At 34.2% G+C, this 22,077-nt stretch overlaps 1 protein-coding gene across 3 annotated transcripts in view; it reads left to right on the top strand.

Moving 5' to 3' along the window:
* Stxbp5 (syntaxin binding protein 5) overlaps window positions 1–22,077 on the top strand; it is a 190,057-nt gene that overhangs the window by 31,990 nt on the left and 135,990 nt on the right. For all 3 annotated transcript variants that reach the window (XM_023705777.1, XM_004645484.2, XM_004645485.2), the window contains exons 4-6: window positions 2,765–2,865; window positions 15,070–15,204; window positions 18,320–18,383. In XM_023705777.1, coding sequence (XP_023561545.1) covers window positions 2,765–2,865; window positions 15,070–15,204; window positions 18,320–18,383 — 300 coding nt within the window. The remainder of the gene's footprint in view (window positions 1–2,764; window positions 2,866–15,069; window positions 15,205–18,319; window positions 18,384–22,077) is intronic.

Raw genomic sequence — 22,077 nt, 5'->3', positions numbered from 1 at the left:
ACAGATTGGACTCCTAGTAATCCTCCTGTTTTCAGCCTCCCAGATGCTGCCTACCATGCCCAGTCTCAATCGCTGTCTTAGCATGCCCCAGGGATGGAGCTGGCATGGCACGCTGGGGGTGGAACCGCCGTCCCTGCATCTGCCTAAGCAGGCGCTTTAGTCCACTGAGCTATCTGGCCAGCCCTCATACATTTTCTGGGTTTTGTTTTTTTTTTTTTTTTTTTTTTCAGAAACCGGGATTGAACTCAGGCCCTTGTGCTTGCCAGGTAATCACTTATTCTACTGAGCCATCTCCCTGGCCCCTCATACATTTTCAAAGCTAGACAAATGCTGTACCAGAAAGCTATAGCTCCAGCTGGCCCTAGTGAACTGTTTTAAAATGCAAATAGGATCCCAACTTTATTTTTAAAGTGATTATTGCTCCAAGTTTTGTGTTGAAGTAATAATTGGTTGAAGTAATTGATGATGGCTTTTTTTCCCCATAATTTTATTGAGAAATAACAATGAGACAGTTTCAAATCAAATTGGTAGGACAGTTCCAATAATTAACACACTGCATACTGTCTTCTGGCTTTCTTTTTGGTAAGAGTATAAAGTATAAAAAGAACTAGAGAAAACACTTTACTACCACAGGAAATACTGTGGTGGCAGATTTTTAAAAAACGTATGAGAAGCTCTGACAGTAGGTCTTTACTGCAAGTAGTGACAAACAAGGAAAACTAATCAAAAATAAGGAAGTTACAGTATTCTTGAAAAGGCTCTGAAATCCTTAGATAAGAGACTAGTTTATGAATATTCTTTTTGTCCCTAAGTGCTTAGGATCCATGAAATAGATCTTATATATGGTAGTAAATAATTACTGATTATCTCTGGGCTTCAATAAATATTCATAGCAAAATTTTTGAAAGGCGTCATGGGAATAAAATGCTAACATTTATAATATCAAGAACTATCATCTAAACTATGTGACTATAATAGGTTTTTCAGGGTCAGTTTATGGGGAAGTGGATGCTTTGCAGTAAAAAAGGAGAGCGTATGGCCATTACGTATTTCATCTTTGCAGTAGTCATGCCATAATAATAGAAGCTACGTAGTAGAGTACTCTCTTAGAATTTTGAAGATGGAAAGGAGTGTGAGAGATCATTTCATGTAAATCTTAACAGCTGTTTTGTTTGTTTGTTTTTTTGTTTTTATTTTTGCAGAACCTGGGATTGAACTCAGGCCCTTGTGCTTGCCAGGGAAGCGCTTATTCCACTGAGCTATCTCCTCAGCCCCTTAACAGCTGCTTTAATACTCCACAAGAGATGAGAAAGGGGAAGATTTTAATATTCTTCAAAACATAAAGAATTGGAGGGCCAGCCAAATAGCTCAGTGGATTAAAGCACTTACAAGCAGGTGCAGGGACTGGGGTTCGATCTCCCAGGCCTGCCGTGCTGGACCCCCCCCTGGAGCTTGCTGAGATAGGGATTGAGACTGGGCATGGTGGTGTACTTGTAGTCTCTCTACTTGGGAGGCTGTAAATAGGAGAATCACTATGAGTCTGTTCTAGTAGTGAGACCCTGAACACCCTGTAGATTCTTTCCTGAAGTATAAAAAAAAAAAAAGAAAGAAAAAAAAATTAGGAGCCAGCCAAGTAGCTCAGCGGACTAAAGCACCTGCTTATGCAGAGCACAGTGGCTGGGTGTGCTTACTGAGACAGCGATTGAGACTGGGCATGGTGGTGCATACCTGTAATCCCAGCAATTGGGAAGCTGAAAATAGGAGGATGCCTACGAGTCTGATCTGTGTAGTGAAACCCTATAGACCCTGTACTAAATACATTAAAAAAAAAAAAAAAATTGGGATTGCAGTTCTTTTTTGACATGAATATAAATTCTTTAGGTTATATTTCTTTTCCTATTCCTCTTAAAATTGATAAAGGGTATCTGACTCTTTTGAAGAAAAACATTTAGATACATTAATATATTAGTCTTAATCTAGAAAGTCTTAATCTTATTTACACATCACTCACCACAGAAATTCTTAAGAAAAAAATTTTTTTAGAGAGTGCACTCTTATAGATCTTGTTCAGCAGTGTCTAATTTTTTTTTTTTTTTTTGGGTCTGGAATGAGACTGAGCCAACTAGATTTTCACATTTTCTTCCTTATAAATAGTAGCACTTAATAGCATCAGATGTTTCAACTTTCTAATTTAATAACTCAGATGTTGAAGTTACAGTATGCAGAATATCCTTATTTTCCGTACCATTCTAGCAGTAGGGTTAGTGCTTTCATAAGGATTTGCCTTCAGCTAACTGAATGAGGTTACTTTGCATCATATTTTGATCTGTTGATCGTGGCAAGTATTGGCTAAGGATATAGCTCAGCGGTACAGTACCTGCTTGGCAAATGCAAAGTCCTGAGCTTGATTCCTGGCACCAAAGAACCAAAAAAACCATGGAAATATTTACAGTAGTGGCAGATTAATTTATAGTCTGATCTCTAATTTTAAATAACTATTTTAAATAGCTCCCACTTAAACTGGATCCTAGGGTACTTTTGATGTATAAGATACTAAATTATACTTTAAATTATTGAAAAAGAACAAATCTACATAGATACATAATGCTCTCAACATCTGCTGTTTAGAAATTGGGTTAAGATAAATGTTTCTTAGAATTAAATCTATTGGCAGAAAGCTTCCAATTCTGAGCCTTTTGGTAGTTATTAGTAGCATCAGTGTTTGTACAGTAGTATTGTGTATAAAATATACTTTATTTTTAAGGGAGCTCTTGTGAGTGCCTTGGCTGATGACACCTTACACTTATGGAATTTACGTCAAAAAAGGCCTGCTATACTACATTCACTTAAATTTTGCAGAGAAAGGTAAGAATTCTTGCATCCTGTACACAATTTTTGGTATTTTATTTTGGAGTAATTTTCTTTAAATTTTATTCTTTGATTTTTTTTGTGATAAACTTTATGTGCAATCTAAAAAAAATTAAAACTTTAAAGGATATACAGTAAAACCAAGATTCCTTTTTTTCTAGACCCATCTTTTTTTCAGAGGCAACCACATATATTTTTTATTTCTTTCTAGAAATAATTACAGCCTCTGTATGAAAGAAAAACTTTATCTAATATCAGTACACTCAAATCTTATATAGTTATTTTTTATAACTACGTACTCTTTTTTTATATAGACATTCCATAATTTAGTCTGTCTTCATTAATGAACATTTTTAATTTTGTTTTATTGTCAGATTATGTTGATATATGTCTGTCCACATATCTAAGAATGTCTAAGATCCTATTTACTCTTCGAGGTGAGACAATACAGTGTTTACATATGTAGGTCTGATGTACTTCACTTAAGGGTATAGCCTTTAGTTGTATCCATTTACCTATGAAAACCTCGGGCTTATTTTTCTTTATAGCAGAATAATATTCCGTTGTATAAAAATACCGTTATCTTTTTATTCATTCTTCAGTTGATGGGCATTTGGGTTGTTTCTAAAATTTAGTAGTGACAAATTGCTCTGCCATAAACATAGGTGCAAATATATCTCTGTGGTATGATATTTTCAGTTTTTTTTTGAAAAATACCCAGAAAGGGAATAGCTGGGTCGAATGGGACTTTAATCCTACTTTTTTGGGGGAATCTGCATACTGATTTCCATAGAAGTTGTATCAGTCTACACTCCCACCAACAGTGGAGAAGGGTTCCTTTTCCCGACAGTCTCTCTAGTATTGTTATTTGATTTATGATAATCATTCTTCTGGGGTGAGATGGAATCTCAGTGTTGTTTTAGTTTGCGTTTCTTGAATGACTAATGCTGTTGAACATTTTTTCATATATTTATTTACCATTTGTAAACCATAAAAAAGATGGGGAAAAAAGTATGTATATACACAGGATAGTTAAGATAATTGTACTATTAATTTCTATTAGTTTTTGAAAGGAGGAGTTGATGATTTTTATTTTTGACAGATTTTACATGCTTATATCTGGTAATCTGAACTACTTTAAAGACAACAGTGTGCAATTTAACAAGCCTTGTTGAATTCTTATTATCTTGTTTTTCTTTTCAATATTTTAGATTTCTTTCTTTCTTTCTTTTTTTTTTTTTTTTTTTTTGGTGGCCTCAGTTTGCCTTCAGCGCAGGTCTGGTTTGGCTTGAGTATCTGGGTATTGAACCACAGCACCCTGATGCTGACTGCTTTGTTTAAGCAGGCACTGAAACAACTGAGCTAATGGGCAGGCACCTGATTTTTTAGATTTCTAATGTTTTAACTATTTTTATTCTTCTTAAAATAAAAAGTAAAACAGTCCTTGTTTACTCCAGTATTTTTATGTATTGTCTTTCCTATTCTTATATGCATTGTGATCCATAAATTAATGTTTGTTAGCCATATTTCAATTTTTTTATGTGTGATTCATATTTATATTTATGTTGCCTGTATTAAAGGCATAATCTATTTCTTTTTCATCCAAGCATTAGGCCATGTGTCTGGCTTAAGGATTATGTTAGTAGTCTTCAAGTTGTATGCACAGGTCAGTCTTTGGATCTGGTTTTCTGCTCCCATGGTTCTCCAGATTATCAAGCTAATTAACAGAGCCATTGGTAATACAATAATTCAGGATTTTCCAACCAATGCTAGGGTGTGTCTACACTGGCAGTGGCATATGGAAGGTGGGTACTAGAGACTAGACCTGGCAATTAGTGGTATTTGCTGTTAGTCTGTATCTTGTGTGGAAAGATAAGTCATCTGAGTGACTTCAGGTGAATCATATTTATATATCTAGAAGTACAAAAGTGAACAAGAAGATAGTAGAAGAGTGGAGTAGGGGAAGAAGAGCAAGCAAAAATTTAAAGTTGAGTTGTTTTCTACCTGGTGGGAATCAGGCTAGTCTCTTCACTCTGGGCAGAGTTTCACAATTTGTTTGCCAAAGGGTCTCAGGGAAAGCTGTATATCAGCTTCGGATGCTAAAGAGCATATGAGATTGGAATGGGGATGTTGGTTGTAGTATAGCTCTCTTGTCATTGTACCCCTTGCTGGAAATGTAACTCGGTATCTAATAGAGTAGCTGTTAAGCTGGTGTGATTTTGCACCCAAAGAGAGCATTTGGGCAATGTCTGGAGACATTTTTAATCGTCTCAATTCTAGGTGGGCAAAGGCCAGACATTCTGTTATGTATGCTACAATGTGCTATGTGGTGTGTAGAGCAAATAATTACCTGGTTCAAAATACGAATAGTGCCAAAGTTAAGAAACCTTGGACTTTAACACATCAGAATGATGTTATTGGTTAGTGAATTGCTGTAGAAGTTCTCTTAAAAATTTTTCAATGGAGAGATTCTGCCAGGCGCTATAGTTCCAGAAGAATTACTCTGGGTCTTTGTTAGCCAGTAACCTGTGCTGATAGCCCATTGGGCACAGGAGTGTGGCAGCATGGGTTCCAAGTTCACAAACATACTCACTGTAGGTTATTGTGGTTAAATTTTTGTAGGGAAAGGATCAAACCTCAAAGTGTCTAAGAATCAGGAATTGAAAATGGTCAGAAATGGAGCATATCTCCTAGTAAAATCTGTATACTCTTCAGGAAATTCTGGAAAACATGCACAGGAAATAGAAATCCAGTCTGTAAGGTACATATGGGCAGATTTTGGCAAGAAAAAGGTGCCTTTCTATGAAGTGCAGAAAAGTTGCCATTCTTTGTAGTATGTGAGACCTCAATGTTTTCTGCCACTCCCTTCCTTCATTGGGTGCTGATTGTATGCATTGGTCCTAAAAGTTACAAATGAAATAAGCTACAGATTTCAGATTTGAGTCCTGTAATATGACCACCTCACTGACCAGCAGAAGTTAATTGGTTCAGTTCAAAATTCAACTCCCCTGTGGCCTTCATTAGGGCAATAGTAAACAAGAGCTGTACCTATGGGGAAGATTCTTTAGGTTGGCCCCAAACTGACTTGTCAGTCGTTGAAATTAAAATTTCAAGAAATGGGTACTGGCCTCACATGGATAAACTTTTTTTGTACAGTATTTTCTGAAGGCCAAATATTTCTTTAAATGAATGAAATGGTAGAGATTCCATTTGGAGAACAAGCCTCCTTAACACTTGGCTATAAATGGGGAGGGGTAGCTGGAATGAAGACTTTCTCCCAGCTCTGGGAACCTGCACATAGCAGCAGTACTTGCTCTGTACTTCAGCTTGGAGGCATTTCTTACTTTCTGTAACACCCTGCATACTCATTGGTAGAAACCTGCCAGAACATCTTTCCCTGGCATGAGCAGAGGAGAATCCTGTTACTCTCAGCATCATTCATTTGTGGGAATCCACATTTCTTTTCTCTATACAAGTGGTTAATATTCATTGTTCATGACCTGTGTCAGGTCTGGGGATAGTCTGGCTATCCTGTGTTAACAAATATTCTCAAAATCTTACTGGCTTCATATGACTTATCAAAATCTCAATGACTTCATATGCTTTGTTTCTACTCTCTATCTGTCCTTTTGTTCTTGCTGAAGACCTTTTCATTGTTATCCTTATTCTGGATTCCTACTTGAGGAACTAGTGGTCTTTAAAATATTGCCAGTCACTGTAGCAGAGAAAGAAGAGAATGTGCTAAAGCGTATATTGACTTTTAAAATTTCTGCTTGGAAATAACACAAATCTTCCACTCTTATTTTTCAAGGGGCAGAGTGTGTTGTATGGCCAGCTCTACCTTCAGTCCAATATACAGGAAAAAAGAAGAGTGGAATATTTGTGAATGGTCTTAGTGATTAATACCCTGCTTACTTTTATTGCTGGCATAGAATATAATAAACAATAAAACCCTAGTTAAGTTTACCCTCATTCCAGAATGGATTTGGGCTACATTAAATTACTATGTTCACTGTTATGCCATTTGTATTTTTACTTCCTAAAACTAGGAAAAATAAGAAAAAAATGAAAGGTTTACAAAAAGCTACTTCATAAAACTCTAAACAGTTCTTTTTTTTAAAATATTTAATTTTATTTATGTGTGTGTGTGTGTGTGTGTGTGTGTGTGGCCAGCTCAGCCCATCAGTGGGCGGGGCTGGCTGGCATGTGGTGCTGGGGGATTGAACCGTGGTCCCTGTGCTTTGCTAAGCTTGTTCTAAGTAGGTGCTTTAGACCACTGAGCCATCTCACCAGCCCATAAACAGTTCTTAAATTGAAGTATTTTATACATTATCCTATTTTGATGAGTAGTTGGATTTATATTGGTAGAAATTTCTATAATAGAGACTATATGGGGTGATTTATACTTGTTCATAGTGTGAATGTCTTTACACTAATTTTATCTTTTAAAATTAGGGTAAAGTACACAAAAATTTACCATCTAATTTTTAAGTATATATTTCAGTAATAAATACATTCATATTATTGAGGAACTCCAAATTTTGGGTGTATTTTGATGTGATGTATCTTTATAGTGCTTAAGAAAAATATATGAGTTGGAGTCTCAAGTTTAACCTAGAATAAATTACTTCACTGTTTTTTGTAATGGTTTTCTATTTTATAATAAATTTTCCTCTGAGTTTTAACTGTTAGCATTTGATTTACCTGTACAGACATTATCTTTCCCGTTTACTCTATAGAATATTATAGAATGCTGATGCAGTTTGGTGGTGGCTGCTGAATATATATTTGACAGCATGCTAGATCTTGGTCAAGGCTTGCACAAGTCCACTTCCCATATGGCTAAAATACATAGACATTTGTTCATAGTAAAAATATCTGTTTCATCCATAAGATGATTTTGATTTGAGAGATATGAACTTAGCAATGTCCTTCTTCATTAGCAGCCAACTAATTATCCTTGTGAGGATAATTAGCAGACAACTAACTGTATCACAAATTGGATGAATTAAAAAGTGGAAATTTGTTTCCCTATAGAGATAACTGGGTTGGATTTTCGGAGGCAGATAACCCAGCCTGTAGATGGATGGCTGTCTTCTTTTTGTCTTCTTAAATGGTCTTCCCTTTGTATGTGTTATGCTCTAATGTCCACTTTTTTGGGAGAACAACCAGTACTGGAGTAGGGTTCTCCTGTATGGCTTCATTTTACCACAATCATCTTATTAAAGACACCATCTCCAAATACAGTAACATGCTCAGCTTTAGATATTAGGATCTTTCCATATAAATTTGTGTGTGCGCAGAGTTTAAAGGGTGTGTGCACAATTTAGCTTTAAAAGGAAAAAAGGCTAAAATCAACCAGGATGCAAGATAGAAAAAAATTCAAAAATCTGCAAATAGAAGAAAAAGTCAATGTTACAAAAGCTGAGGAAAACCAAGATTTTAAATTTCATCTTTAACAATTACATATATTGATTGCCAGCTTAGGAACTCATCTGTCATTTTTTTTTCTCTGACAGGAACTAATTTGCTAATAGTAGTAACTGTATTATTGAAATTCTGTGTGGCCTAACAGAGGTTGGTAGCGGCGGTGTGTCTTAGTAAGAAACTTGCTGAGAAACTTGGAGGTTTGGGTATTGCCCAGTCTCCTACTGTGATTTGAATTATGTTCTCCTAAAAGATACATTTACCTTATTTGGAAATAAGATCTTTATAGACTTAATCAAGTTAATATGAGGTTATTGGCGTAGGGAGTAATCTAACCAGTACCTTATGAGAGGTGAACAGACACAGATGCACATACGGGGAAACACCGTGAGACATTAGAGATGAAATATGAATAATGCATCTATAAGACAGTGGATGCCTAAGGTAGCTGCAGTGCCAGAAGCTTAGAAAGAGAGAGGTGACAGATTTTCATCTAGTGCTTTCAGAGAGAACATGGCAGTCTTGACACCATGTTTTCTCTTGTTTTAAGCCATACTGTTTGTGATTTTAAGGATTTTAAGACTGAGGACTAAGTTGTATGTATAGATTTTCCTATTAAGTACCTAACTCTATTGCCTGATATTATTCCTCTTGGTCATAAAGCTTTTTATTGTCTGTAAAACCATATCACATGAAATAATTCTCATGGTTCAAGAGAAAAAAATTCCCTATTAGAATTTTATAGAATGGACTTTTCCCCCATTCTGTTAAAACACCTAAATAACTGCTGATACTAATATCATATATTTCTCTAATGACTTTTTAGAATTCTGTTTCTGATTTGGAGTTTATATGACTGTTTCATTTGATGATAAATGTACCTTTAATTTAATGGAGGTAAAATAAGTAAAGAAAAAATATATGAAATATATTAATAGCCAAAATTTCAGTATAACAAATTCATCAGCAGAACATTTAAGTCTAAAGTCATCTTAATAATAAAGGGCCAGGCTTGCGCCTGTTTGCAGGTGCTTTGATCCGCCGAGCTATTTGGCAGGCCCCTGCAAGTGGACTTTCAGATCCATTACTTTAGTTAGGAAGAAAGGCAGCTACCAAGACTGCAGGCCAGCTCCTTGGGACCGCGGCAGCACCGGATGAGCCTGGAAGGAAGCCTGAACAACAGAGCAACACCTCACCTCAAAAAAGAGAAGGAACTGAACCAGATGGGTGGTCTCGAAGGTCTCTTCAGACCCCAGCACAAGATGAAGCCCTGTATTTCACTTCGTCTTTACTCAGTAGATCACTTCCTTCTGTAACTTTTAAAAATCAATAGCTAAAAATAAAATACTGGTACTTTTTATCTCCTTTGCTACTTAAAAAAAAAATAATAATAATAATAAAGGGCCAGGGATATAGCTCAGTGGCATGGGCTTGCCTGCAAGTGCAAGGTCCCAATTTTGATTCCTGCTAAAAAAAAAAAAACCTGTCTAACTAAAGTAATCATTTGGATACCAATATAGCAGTATGAGATTTAGTATTTCTATACTGTACTACACAAATTGGCTGCTTCCCTAGCATAAGATTTTTAGTATCATAAATAACCTAAAAATAACAAAGACATTATCACATGTTATTTGATTATAACATTACCTAAATATAGTGCCTTGTATTTATATGAAGTTTATAATTTGCTCAGTATGCAAATGGACAATATAAAACTACGATAGCTTTAGAAGAGATTTTGGCCAAGTACCAACCCTATGAAAATCTGTGCAGATCTTAGAAAGATTTTGAATTAGTTCACTGCGCATATTAAGAAGAAATTTAATCACAGTATTGGAACAAATTAAAGACCTAGAATTACAACATCTATGGTAATTACATCATATTGTTAGAATATTTTTTTGAAAGCAGCTTAATGAAAAAGCATACAAGCATTAGAAATGAGAGTGATTTGATGGGATGAAATTAAGGACTGGAACACAGGAATAGAAGGTACCTACTAATCTGAGCCTAATTTTGATCTCCAAGGAGAATTGAGTATTGATATAGAAATGAATGAGTTGTCTTAGAATTCTGCATATAAAGAACCATACATTGAGAGAAAACTTAAAGAGAGAAAGTAAAAGCATTTTTAATGATGAGAGAAAAGACAGATGTAATTTGATGACTTGAATCTATAAAAAGAAAGATGGCCAGGAAAGTGTTGGGAAACTTCTCAGTTAATTATTCATAATAACTTAAGACATTCAGACAGAGAAGGGAAGATACTCGAAGAGATTTTTTTCTATTATTCAAGTCCTTAAAAGGTCTGAAAAATAATGTAGAAAGAGGGGATACGTAACCAAAGATGAATGTAAGAGTAATTTAGCTCTACTAATGAACAGAATGAGCTGTGACTTATAAAAAGTAATAAAAACGAAGAATGAATGACAAAAAACATTTTCAATGGAAATCACCATGAAGATTCCTCAAAAAACTAAAGCTAGAAATTCCATTTGACTTAGCTATTTGCCTTCAGATGTCTTCCTGAAAAAATTCAAACCATTATAGTGATATATACATACTCATAATTATAGCAGCACGGTTTATAATAGCTAAGCCTTGGATTAGCTATTATAAACATTCAGGTTATATGTCCACCAGTAGCTGAATAGGTAAGGAAAATGTGGTATTTACATCAGTGGACTACTTGTGCCATAAAGAAAGATATACTTGAGTCAGTTTTAGGAAAATAGTTGTACCTTGAGACCATAGTGGTAAGTCAGACACAGTATCACTTGATTTCTCTTATATGAGAAACCCAAATTATAAATAAGGAACAAAATAAAACATAGTAGGTAGTAGGAGACAGGTTTTTCTCACAGTGGGGAAGGAGGGGAGGGAAAGGGGATAAAAAAAGGGATTAAGGTGTTATGTTGTTGCATGCACCAAATCCACATAAGGAGTGTAAGCGTTATGTACTGCAGTCATGCACAAATAAAAATAAAGACCACCTTCATTTGTATTTTTAAGGCTAGCAAGCTAAGAAGATTAACGTTGGTTTGGGCTTACATCATTCTTCTGATTGCATTAATGCAGTATTTGCCCAGACAAATTATGCCTTAGGTTGCTGAAAAGACTGACTCTTGTACCATTATTGACTGGTCAAGGAGCAATATAAAGCAGATCCTTCAAATTTGGCATTTAAAAGTTGGCTAGTTTGAGTGATATAACTCAATTTCTTTTCCTGTAGCCTGTTAATGAGACGGTGTTAAGTGTTCTAGTCACACTTTTGGGCATTGTTCATGCATTTCTACTTTTATACATATTTCTCTGGTAGAAGAAGATGAGTTCCAAGGTAGATGCCTCAGTTACACACATATCACGTTCATCTAGCTGAAGAGATTTTATTAATGTAATTAAATACCCAAGTTAGTTAAAATAGGGAGATTAGCTTCAGCAGCCACTCTGCCTTTAAAAAATATTGGATTCTTCCTGGCAAAAGATTCAGTGTGGGAAAAGATTCAGTTGAAAGGAGATTTCATCCTTGTTGGCCTTGCAGAGGGAGATGTCACAGGATCTAAGAGTGTGCTGTCTGATAGCAGAGATGCACACTCATTCTTACTATAGACTACAGAATTTGAACGTTACAGGTGAGGCTCATGGGCAGACCTCGGAACACTTCGTCTGGTCCCCACTGTTGCCATGTAGTACTCTTTCCACTCAGATCCCCACGAACATCTCAGTGGACACAACATAAGATGGTCCCTGTCTCACTCTTCTTACAAATCTAAAGCATATGCAGCTAGCACAAAGCATATTATCTAGAACCTTAGCTGTAGGGTAGTCTGGGAAAAGTCAGTTGTAGCTTTCCAGCATCTGCATTTCCACATATGGGAGGATGCAGAAATGGATGCTGAGTAGCAAGGACTAAATCCAGTACACTATATTTCTTTTCTCAGGCACATCAAATACAAAATGCCACTAAATATTAAGAAGCTTTATGGTAGAAGGTGGGAAGTCATTACTTCAAGTAGATAACAGTATAATCTCTCTTGCTTTTGAAAAAACAACTTTTGGGGCAGCTTGGAATAAGTTTGATAATCACTGATTAAAATTAGGTCCAGCCTGTTAGGATACATAGAGAAGGAAGAAGTCAGGAACATCTAATTGTTTTAGAAGTTAACTTAGTCTGCATTTTTTATATAGTTCATTTGTTCATCTAACAAATACTTATTCAGTACTTGTTAGGTATATGGTACTGTGATACTTAATGAGACTATAAACACGATGTATTTCCTATAAATGTTGTTAATCTAATTGTAATGTAGGCCTGTAGGTGAATTTATAGGCTTAAATTCCTTTATATGGATTAAACTATAATCATCTGAATATTGCCTTTATGCCTGTGTTTGTGGATGACTAATTTCAGCTTTAGAAGCTGTAAGTTTTCTTCTGTTGAAGAAAATTGTAATAGCAAAGCAAGTACAGTATTAAAAGCTCATGATAGGTACCTCCTTAAAGTCTTAGTGCCGTATTTAGTGAATACTGAAATTTCTTCTTACATGATTGCATGTATTAAGTAGTTTGTTCTACTTGTTTATGAAAAATATGAATGGACTTGAAAATTCAGCAGTATAAGTTGGTTTTATAGTTGACTGAGAAAAATCTTAGGATGGTAGCTAATATTAACCAAGTGAGTCTATGGAAAAGTTATAGATTTTATTTCTGAACATTGAAAGTTTTCTTTTTTAATATTTAAGGAAATGTTTAAATTATAAAAGTATATTATCATATTTAAATAATGTTAAAATTAAAAGTAGCTTATATCAAGTCAGTAGCTTTTGTAGAATTAAAATAGTGAAAAGTAGAAACAGCAGAAGTTTGGGAAGTTAAACTTTTTAATTTGTTTCTTGTCTGTTATTTTAACTTAATTATTTTCAAATATAAATTTTCAAAAGTTTATCATGTTTTAAAGTACATTTCAAGCGAGATAGTTTTATGATATTTGTTGTATTATTCATTTTATATCTGGCATACTGTTGCTTTTATTTAACCTAGTTAAAATTTGCATACAGCTCCTGATTGATAGCATATTACTCTTTTTGAATAATATTTAGCTGACATTTACTGAGTACTTCATGTCAGGCTTCATTTTAAACATTTAACATGCTATACCTTTTTGATTGTCATGTAAACATGATGAAGTAGGTGTGATTTACCTCTTAAAAACTCTTGCTATGAGAGATCAGGTATGTTATTTTGGGTCAGATACTAGTTAATGAAAATCCTGGACACTGAATCCAGGCAGTCTGATTTCAGAATTTATGCCTATGTATTAATCATGACCACAGTCCATTTTCATAATTCCTAAGTCCACAAATCTCTGAGAAAATTTTAAATAGCTTGTTACCGATCATTAATAAGCTGTGTATGTTTAAGGTGTACAATTGGATACCTTTTGGCACATAGCCACGCCAGGGACCACTTCCACAATCAGCGCATTTACTCCTGACTCCCGAAAGTTAACTGGTGGTAACCTCTTTGTTTTCTTATGCTGCTCCTACCTACCTTATCTGCGTCCCAACACTTTCTGGCAGCTATTAATCTACTTCTTGTTACATTTTCTAGTGCTTGTAAATTGTATATAAGTGGAATCAGCCAGTGTGTTTTCTGTTTTTACTGACTGCTTTCACTCATCACAGCAACTTTATATAGGCAAAACTGGAAAGAACTCAAATGTCCCTCAAAAGGGAACAGAGGAACAGATGTGGTATAGTTACAATAAAAGACTGTTCAACTGAAATAGTAAAAAGGAATCAAACTATTAATATATGCAACAACACTGCTGAATTCCAACATCTTTTCTATTCAGAATCTAAAACAGCTAAAACCTAAAACTTTTCTAGTCCCAAACATTTTCATAAGAAATATGTAATCTGTACTACCACAAGATTTTTTTGACTTAAACATGTTAAATTAAGCATGTGTTAATTTGTCAAATTTACATAAATCCTTAGAAAGAGGACATATATAAAATACTCAATAAAAGTAGAAATACATAAAGCTTAAGTGATAGCCTATCTGTACATTCTCTTTAAGAGAGAATGAGAGTCAGGTGTGGATGTACATAACTTTAATCCTAGCACTTGGGAGGCTGAGGCAAGAGAATTGCTGCAAGTTCAAGGCCAGCCTGAACATAGCAAGACCCTATCTCAAAAAACAGAAATAAGGGAAAGAAAGACAAAGGAAAAAAAAAAGCAAGAAAAAACCATGAATTATATGCATATTTGATAGTTACTTTCACATTAAATTATCTGGAATAAAATTATATGTTAATGGGAATAAAAATAGTCTGTTCTATATTGTCCTATGCTTAGTGTTGGTATTGATAATGTAGCAATGATTGTTATTATTGGATATTATTTGTGTATTATCATTGTGTATTTTCACAGAATTGATATGGGTTTTGGAGTTATAGCTCCTAGCCTTAAGATTAAATTTGTGATGTACCCAGGGTTACACAGTGTATGGCATAGCCAAACTTCAAACATATTTTAACCTTAAAACTCAATTGCTTTTGATCATGTCAACCCAATTTACTGCAATGCTTTAGGTTAGACATATAAGTTGAGTGGGCATAATTAAATACTAATAACAATGAGTAGATAAATCTGACGGTTCAATCATTTTGTTTTCCTCAGTTATATATGTTATGATTTGTCTTCTGTGTAGCTAATAACATTTACCAGGTGAGTTTTTTAATTTCCTTTTCTATATTTTTTCTTACAGGGTTACATTTTGCCATCTGCCTTTCCAGAGTAAGTGGCTCTATGTGGGCACTGAACGAGGTAATATACATATTGTCAATGTGGAGTCCTTCACACTCTCAGGCTACGTCATTATGTGGAATAAAGCCATTGAACTGTGAGTTTGAGCAAATAAATTCCATATCTAAAAGCATCAGACCCACATATGATAATATCATATAATAGCTAACCAGTAAATCAATATTGAATTAAATGTGTTAGACAACCTTAATATTAAATATGGATATATTAGTCTTTCATTAAGTATTATCCTGCTGGCTTGTTTGCATGTTTTATATATGTATATTGATAAATTAGATAATTATTATGCATTTATTTACGTAGGTATAAACTGTAAGCCATTATAAATGAAATATTCTTACTAGGTGAAGAAAATGCTCTAATATTTGAGTATTTATTCTCAAATTCTGGGGCTGGGGAGATGGCTCAGTAGAATAAGCGCTTCCCTGGCAAGTGCAAGGGCCTGAGTTCAATCCCTGGTTCCGCAAAAAAAACCATAAACCAAAAAACAAAAAAACTCAAATTCTATTCTTTAATCACTTTTTATTTTCTTTTAAATGTTTGTCATGATCCACAAAAGCTTCCACTGTTTTGAAGACAACAGATGTCAACTAGTTTTGGATATAATTTAATAATAACAAATGAATGCAGATACTTGCTAAAACTAATGTTATATAATTAATTTTAAGGTTCAGTTTACTTAATTTGATTTCAGTGATGATTGTTTTAATTACTAATTGAGAACAAAAACTCAGTTGAGTATAGAGCCCTCAGGAATTTTTATGCTAAACTTTCACTCTTAAAAATTTATTATATTTTAACTCTACAAATTTTTCTTATATTTTTGGACATAAAAATTAAAGTTTAATGATACTGGCAAGATGCCATTTCAATTTGTTTTTGTTTTGTTTGTTTTAAAACAAATAGTGTTGTATTGTATTCCACAGTACTTATACTTTTATTTATTTCTTTTTTGGCCAGCTAAGCATGCCCTTGGGGTGGGGCTGGCGCAACATGTGGTGCCTGACCTGGAATTGGACTGTGGTCCCTGTGATTGCCTAAGCTTGCCTAAGGAGGTGCTTTAGACTGCTGAGCTATCTTGCCAGCTTATGTGCTTATACTTTGTGACATTAAGTAGTGTGCTGGTGTATTTCTAATAGTGTATTGAGATTGGTGTTCTTTCCTGAGAAGGGACATTATTGTCATACATCAGTTCCTTGGTAGTGTAACTGTCAAGAGTACGCATTTTGAGTTGATCACAACATCTGTTGGTTAGGCCTAGCAGGTGTTTGTAGTTTCAGACTCATGAAGTAAAGTAGATTTTCTGCCTTCAGAGTTTGTGAATAAGGGTATACTTTATCCCACTATTTATGCATCCTTTCAGTCATATTCTTATTTTTACATTTTTATGTGTAAAGGGAATACAAAAAATAGTGTATAAAAAAACCCATTAAAATCAATACAGAATTTCACTAAAACAAGATGATAGAACTTAACAATGGTTGTTATATTGTATAATGTCTTCATATTAGTTGTTTAGGTTACCAAATATAAGCATGCAAGACTAGTAAAAAGAAAAATTGTAAGAAATTAAAAAGGAAAAGAAAAAAATATGCAGAAGAGGAAAAATTCTATCACCCCAAAATGAAAGAGAAATAAATAAATAAAAGAACTTGCTCGGTGTTTTTTAAAGAGAATTAAAATAGTAAAAGAAAAATAGAAATAATATAGAATTTCACTAAACAAAATGATAGGAATTCAACAATGGCTGTTATATTGCATATTGCTATTTTCAAATTAGTTATTCAGATTAGCAGATTAGCATGCAAAATTGGTTTCAATATATAAAAAATTAAAAAGGAGAAAAGAAATTTAAGCATTAATTACTTTTTTCAATAGACTAGTGGAGGGTTGGGAAGATAAGTCCGCAGTCTAAGCACCTGCCTTGCAAGCACAAGGACATGAGTTTGGTGCTTAGCTGGCCCCAGAACCTCTGGAGTGCCATGCCAGCCCTGAAATTGGTGTGGTGGCCCGCACCTATAATCCCAGTACAAGGTAGGCTGAGATAGGAGGATCACTACATCTCTGAACTGTGTAGTGAGACCCTGTATCAAAAGCAAGTAAGTAAATAAATAGTAGAAATCAGGAATACAATTATCTAAGCTATCTTGTATGCATACATAAATGTCTTTCCCCCTTATTTTTTTCTTTTGTTCTTCATCCCAGATGTTCCTTACCATTGAACAGATTTTCCCCTTCATAGTATCTATTGTATCTGTCAGATCCTATTTACTCTGAGATTCTTACACTAGGAAGGCAATGGAATGCTTACCCATGCGGGGCTGATTTGTGTCATTTACAAATATGGTGTCTAGTTTCATCCATCTACCTTTAAAAGTCCTTTGTTTATCTTTTTTATAGCTGAGTAATACTCTATTGTGTAAAAATACCACATCTTTTTATCTGTTCCTCAGTTGATGGGCGTTTGGGTTGCTTCCAAGATTTAGCTATGACAAATTTTGCTGCTATAAACATGGGTGCACATATATTGCTGAGGCATGATGTTTTCAGTTCATTTGGGAAAATATCCAGGATGGGCATTGCTGGGTTGAATTCAACCTCTCATCCTAGTTTTTTGAGGAATCTCCCCACCGGTTTCCATAGGGGTTGTATCTAGTGTACACTCACAAGAACAGTGGAGAAGCATTCCTTTTTCCCTACAGATTCAGCCATATTGTAATCTGTATGATTTGTTTTACTCTAAGAAACTATAGGCAATGATACCTCATTGATTTTTTTTTTTTTTATGTTATTAACTATTTCCTACTTGGAGCCAGACAGGATGTCTAAATTGTGTCTAGTAAAATAAGGTAATGGTATTTTGAATGGCTACATTAATGAATTCTACATTGCAAGTAGATTTTCTGTGTTGATTGAATTTACTAATTTGAATATTCTTTTCTAAATAGAAAGTGTAGTTAATTGTAAAAATTGTTGACATGTATTAGTGTGAGTCATTTACCGTTTTTTTCTAGATCCCTGTTTTGATTCATATTAAGAACTTTGTTACTGATTATCTGCTGAAATACTTTCTTTTTTAAATAAATAAACATAAAAGTATGTAAAATATTTAGGTATATTCTTATTTTAAGGAACATGTGGTCATGTTGAAACTTTTAAGGAGGAAAGATCTTAATTTTTTTCTCTCTTAGGTCATCTAAATCTCACCCAGGACCTGTTGTCCATATAAGTGATAATCCAATGGATGAGGGAAAGGTAGAATGTCTTTATTTATATTAATGATATTTTGTTTTTCCATAAGAATATACTTAAGCTGAAAGTTGAGATTGCTTTTATGTGATTGGATACTTAATGAGTTGTTATTCATTATAAAGAACAAGGGAATGATTTGTAATTTGAAAAGAAAAAAATACACTAAAATGTAAGTAAAGTTTAATAAATACAAGTTACTAATTTTTATTTGGAATACTCATAGTATTTTTCCTAACTTTCTGATGAAGCAGACAAAAATTTTCTCTTATTTTGGGCTTCCTTTTAATTACTTTTGAGTTGAATGAGCTATTCAGTTTTTTTTTTAAAAATATTTATTTATTTATTGTGTGTGTGTGTGTGTGGCCAGCTCAGCCCACCAGGGGGCGGGGCTGGCTGGCATGTGGTGCTGGGGGATTGAACCGCGGTCCCTGTGCTTTGCTAAGCTTGTTCTAAGTAGGTGCTTTAGACCACTGAGCCATCTCACCAGCCCCAGCTATTCAGTTTTTATAGTGTCTATTATATGTAGCTTTACGTTATATATCTTATTGTCCTTAAAATAAATATTTAGTAATATAGAGTCTTTTGAGACATTATTTAATTTTTTTGGATTCTGAAGCTAATTTCATACAGTCATATCTAGCTATTGTTACATTTAGGTTAGTTAGCACATAGAAATATAATAAAATGTTCTTTTTAGTGAAAATTTTTCTAATTGAAAATAATCTTTAGGCAGTTCTATTTATTTTTCAACCTGTAAAATGTTATGCTGTTGACCTACGTAAATACCAGGAAGTTTATTGCTATCAAAAGTCAGTGAGTGAAACTTCTGCATTTTGTAAAGGAGTTCACACAGATTATTTCTTTATTCAATTTGTGAGAGAGGTCAAGCCTATAAATTTTATTTTCTAAGATATTTTTCTTTTTTAATTCATTTTTAATAAAAAAATAGCAATGAGACATTTTCAAAATAGGTTAGTAGGAGAGTAACAATAATTAATACATTGCATATTGTTGTCTTATAGTAGTTATTCATAATACAAGATGCAGACCTGATAGCCTGTCTAAACACTATTACTACAAATCTTTCTTCTCATTGAATTAAGAAAAGTAGCTGTATATCTATCCTATTTTTTTCCCATAATTTTATTGAGAAATAGCATTGAGACAATTTCAAATCAAATTGGTAGGACGGTTCCAATAATATATTGCATACTCTCTTCCTAGCGGTTATTTGCTGTACAAGATGCAGACATGATATCCTATTTACAAACACTATTAGAACAAATCCCTCTATTCATTAAGAGAATGTAACTATATATCTGTCCTAACCATTTTGAATACACAGATACAAAATGGACATTCATCTGTATCCCTTTTTTCGTTTAGTTCTGTCATTTGAATATTATAGGTATGTGAACTCAGCAAAATATTCTAAAAGAGTTCAGTAGTCCATAATAGTATTGGGTCTTCTGCTTGACTGGCAGTGTCAGAAATTGTTGACCTGAGTCCCCTACAGCTCAACGTAACACCATGACTTTAATTCTTATACTTCATTTTTATATATTTCTGCTGGTTGGTTAAGACCAAGATAAAGCAAGACCTATGCAACGAAAGTTGTAGCTAAGGTCAGTCAAATCCTCTGAGGATTTATGCTGAGATCCTGTACCTCAGATTGTAGAACCTTTGTCAGTGTCAGCCATGTGGATGAGTCATGGCCATTGCTTGGCCAATGTGCTCTCTGTGAAAGTGTGAGAGAATGTTTTCTTTCCATGTGACTCTCCTTAGGCACTCTCTACATCATCAATCACTTTCCTCTTTGGCCCCGTAATCTCCTTGATCAGAAAATTTGTGACACTACTGAGTTACATGATGTTACAGTATAAGTTCTCATATGTCCTGAGTCTTATGGGACTGTCTTGCTACAAGGTTGTATATGGTTAGATTTCTGGAATTATGTGTAAACATAAGAAGTATATAATTCTTTATGCCTATTTTTAAAATATATTTTAATTTTTTAAATGTGTTTTCATCATATTCTGTGGAAACTTAAAGTTCAACATATCAAGACTTGATGAAAAATATCTGTTCCCTATTATGCCTAAGATGTTTGATATTCAGATAGTGAGGTTAAGCTTAACAGCCTAGGTTGTATGGTAATAACAATAAGCTTCTCTTCTGGAGGGTTAACTGCCTAAGTTTGCAGACCAAAATTAGAGAAAAGGAGGGCTGCAAGGAAAGCCAACATTTTGGCCCTAGCCTTCCAAGGTCAAGTAAGACTCAAACCTATATTCAATATTTTTTTACTGTGCCACTGGGAAAACAAAAGGATAACTTTTGAGTTATGTCATAATCATAGAATTGTATGTTTTGATAGATAGTGTATGTAAAGCAGGTGTGCTGTAACTTGGATCCTCATTTTATTTTATTTTATACAGGATATTTATTTAAAAACCAGGCCTTTGGGTGGGAGGCATGGTGAGAAGCTTAGAAAATTTCCTTCCACTTCGAATCATTAATGGAAGAGTTCCTTCCTTTATGATACTGCTTCTCCTCTGTAGTCAGACTCATAATGCTATTGTATATGGCATAATGCCACTAAATATCAAGGCATTCTAGTCTATTATTTGTTTTTTATTTTTCCAGTACTTGGTATCTAACCCAAGGATGCTCTGCCATTCAACTACATCTCTAGTCCTTTTTATTTTTTAAGACTGAATTCTTTGAGTTGTGTCTTCTGGTTTTGAAATTACGATCCTCCCAAGTAGGTGGGATTATAGGCTTGCTTTACTGCACTAGGATTTACCTAGCTGTTTTTGTTTTTTTTTTTTTTTTTGTGGTACTGGAGATTGAGTCCAGGGGCTCAAACATGATAGGCAAACATTCTTTTACTGGGCCGCATAACCAGCCCTTGCTCATTCTTGTATCACTTCTAGATCTTAGGCCATTTCAATTTTAGTGCTCTGTTCAGAAGTTTTCAATGGGTCTGCAACGTCTAACAGATAAACATTTCTTTAATATGTAGTTCTAGGTTTTATCTTTCAGAACATCTTTATCTCAGTTCTATACTGAAGCATGTAGCTATTGTTTACCAACTATAAATTGTTCTTTGCTGCCTACCTTCCTTCCTTTGTGTGAACTTTTGTGTTTGCAGTTCTGCCTCACCATTCTCTCTTGGCTGAATGTCTACCCACATCTTAAGGCCACATTTAGATATACATCGTGTATGATGTCTGTTTTTTTTTTGAACTGGGGATTGAATTCAGGCTGTTAAGCACTTATTGTGCTGAGCTATCTCCCTGGCCCCATATGATGTCTTTGATAATCCTGACTGAACATACTTTCAGGTCTCCATTCATTAGTACCGAAGTTATGCAAGTTTTGTGATATTTATCACATAGAAATGCATATATATTTTAGTGTCTTTGAACATGAGAGATTCTGAGCCCAGAAATAATTTTTTACCTTGTATTTTAATGGCACCCAACATATTAAGATAGTAATTACTTAATACAACTAAAAGTAATTGAAGTTAATGAATAAATTATATATAACTTGTTATTATCATTTTTGAGCTCTAGCTTTATATTTTCTTTAGTTCCTAGAATAAATCTTACTCAGATATTTTTGAAATATTTGGTTTGGAATAGAATATTATATATCATCTAATCTTTGATTTCTTACTTACTTACTTATTTAT

This window comes from Octodon degus, unplaced genomic scaffold, assembly GCF_000260255.1.
Source record: "Octodon degus isolate 3935 unplaced genomic scaffold, OctDeg1.0 scaffold00229, whole genome shotgun sequence".
Classification (NCBI taxonomy): Eukaryota; Metazoa; Chordata; class Mammalia; order Rodentia; family Octodontidae; genus Octodon; species Octodon degus.
The sequence above is the reverse complement of the archived record's forward strand: the minus strand, read 5'-3'. Positions and strand labels throughout refer to the sequence as shown.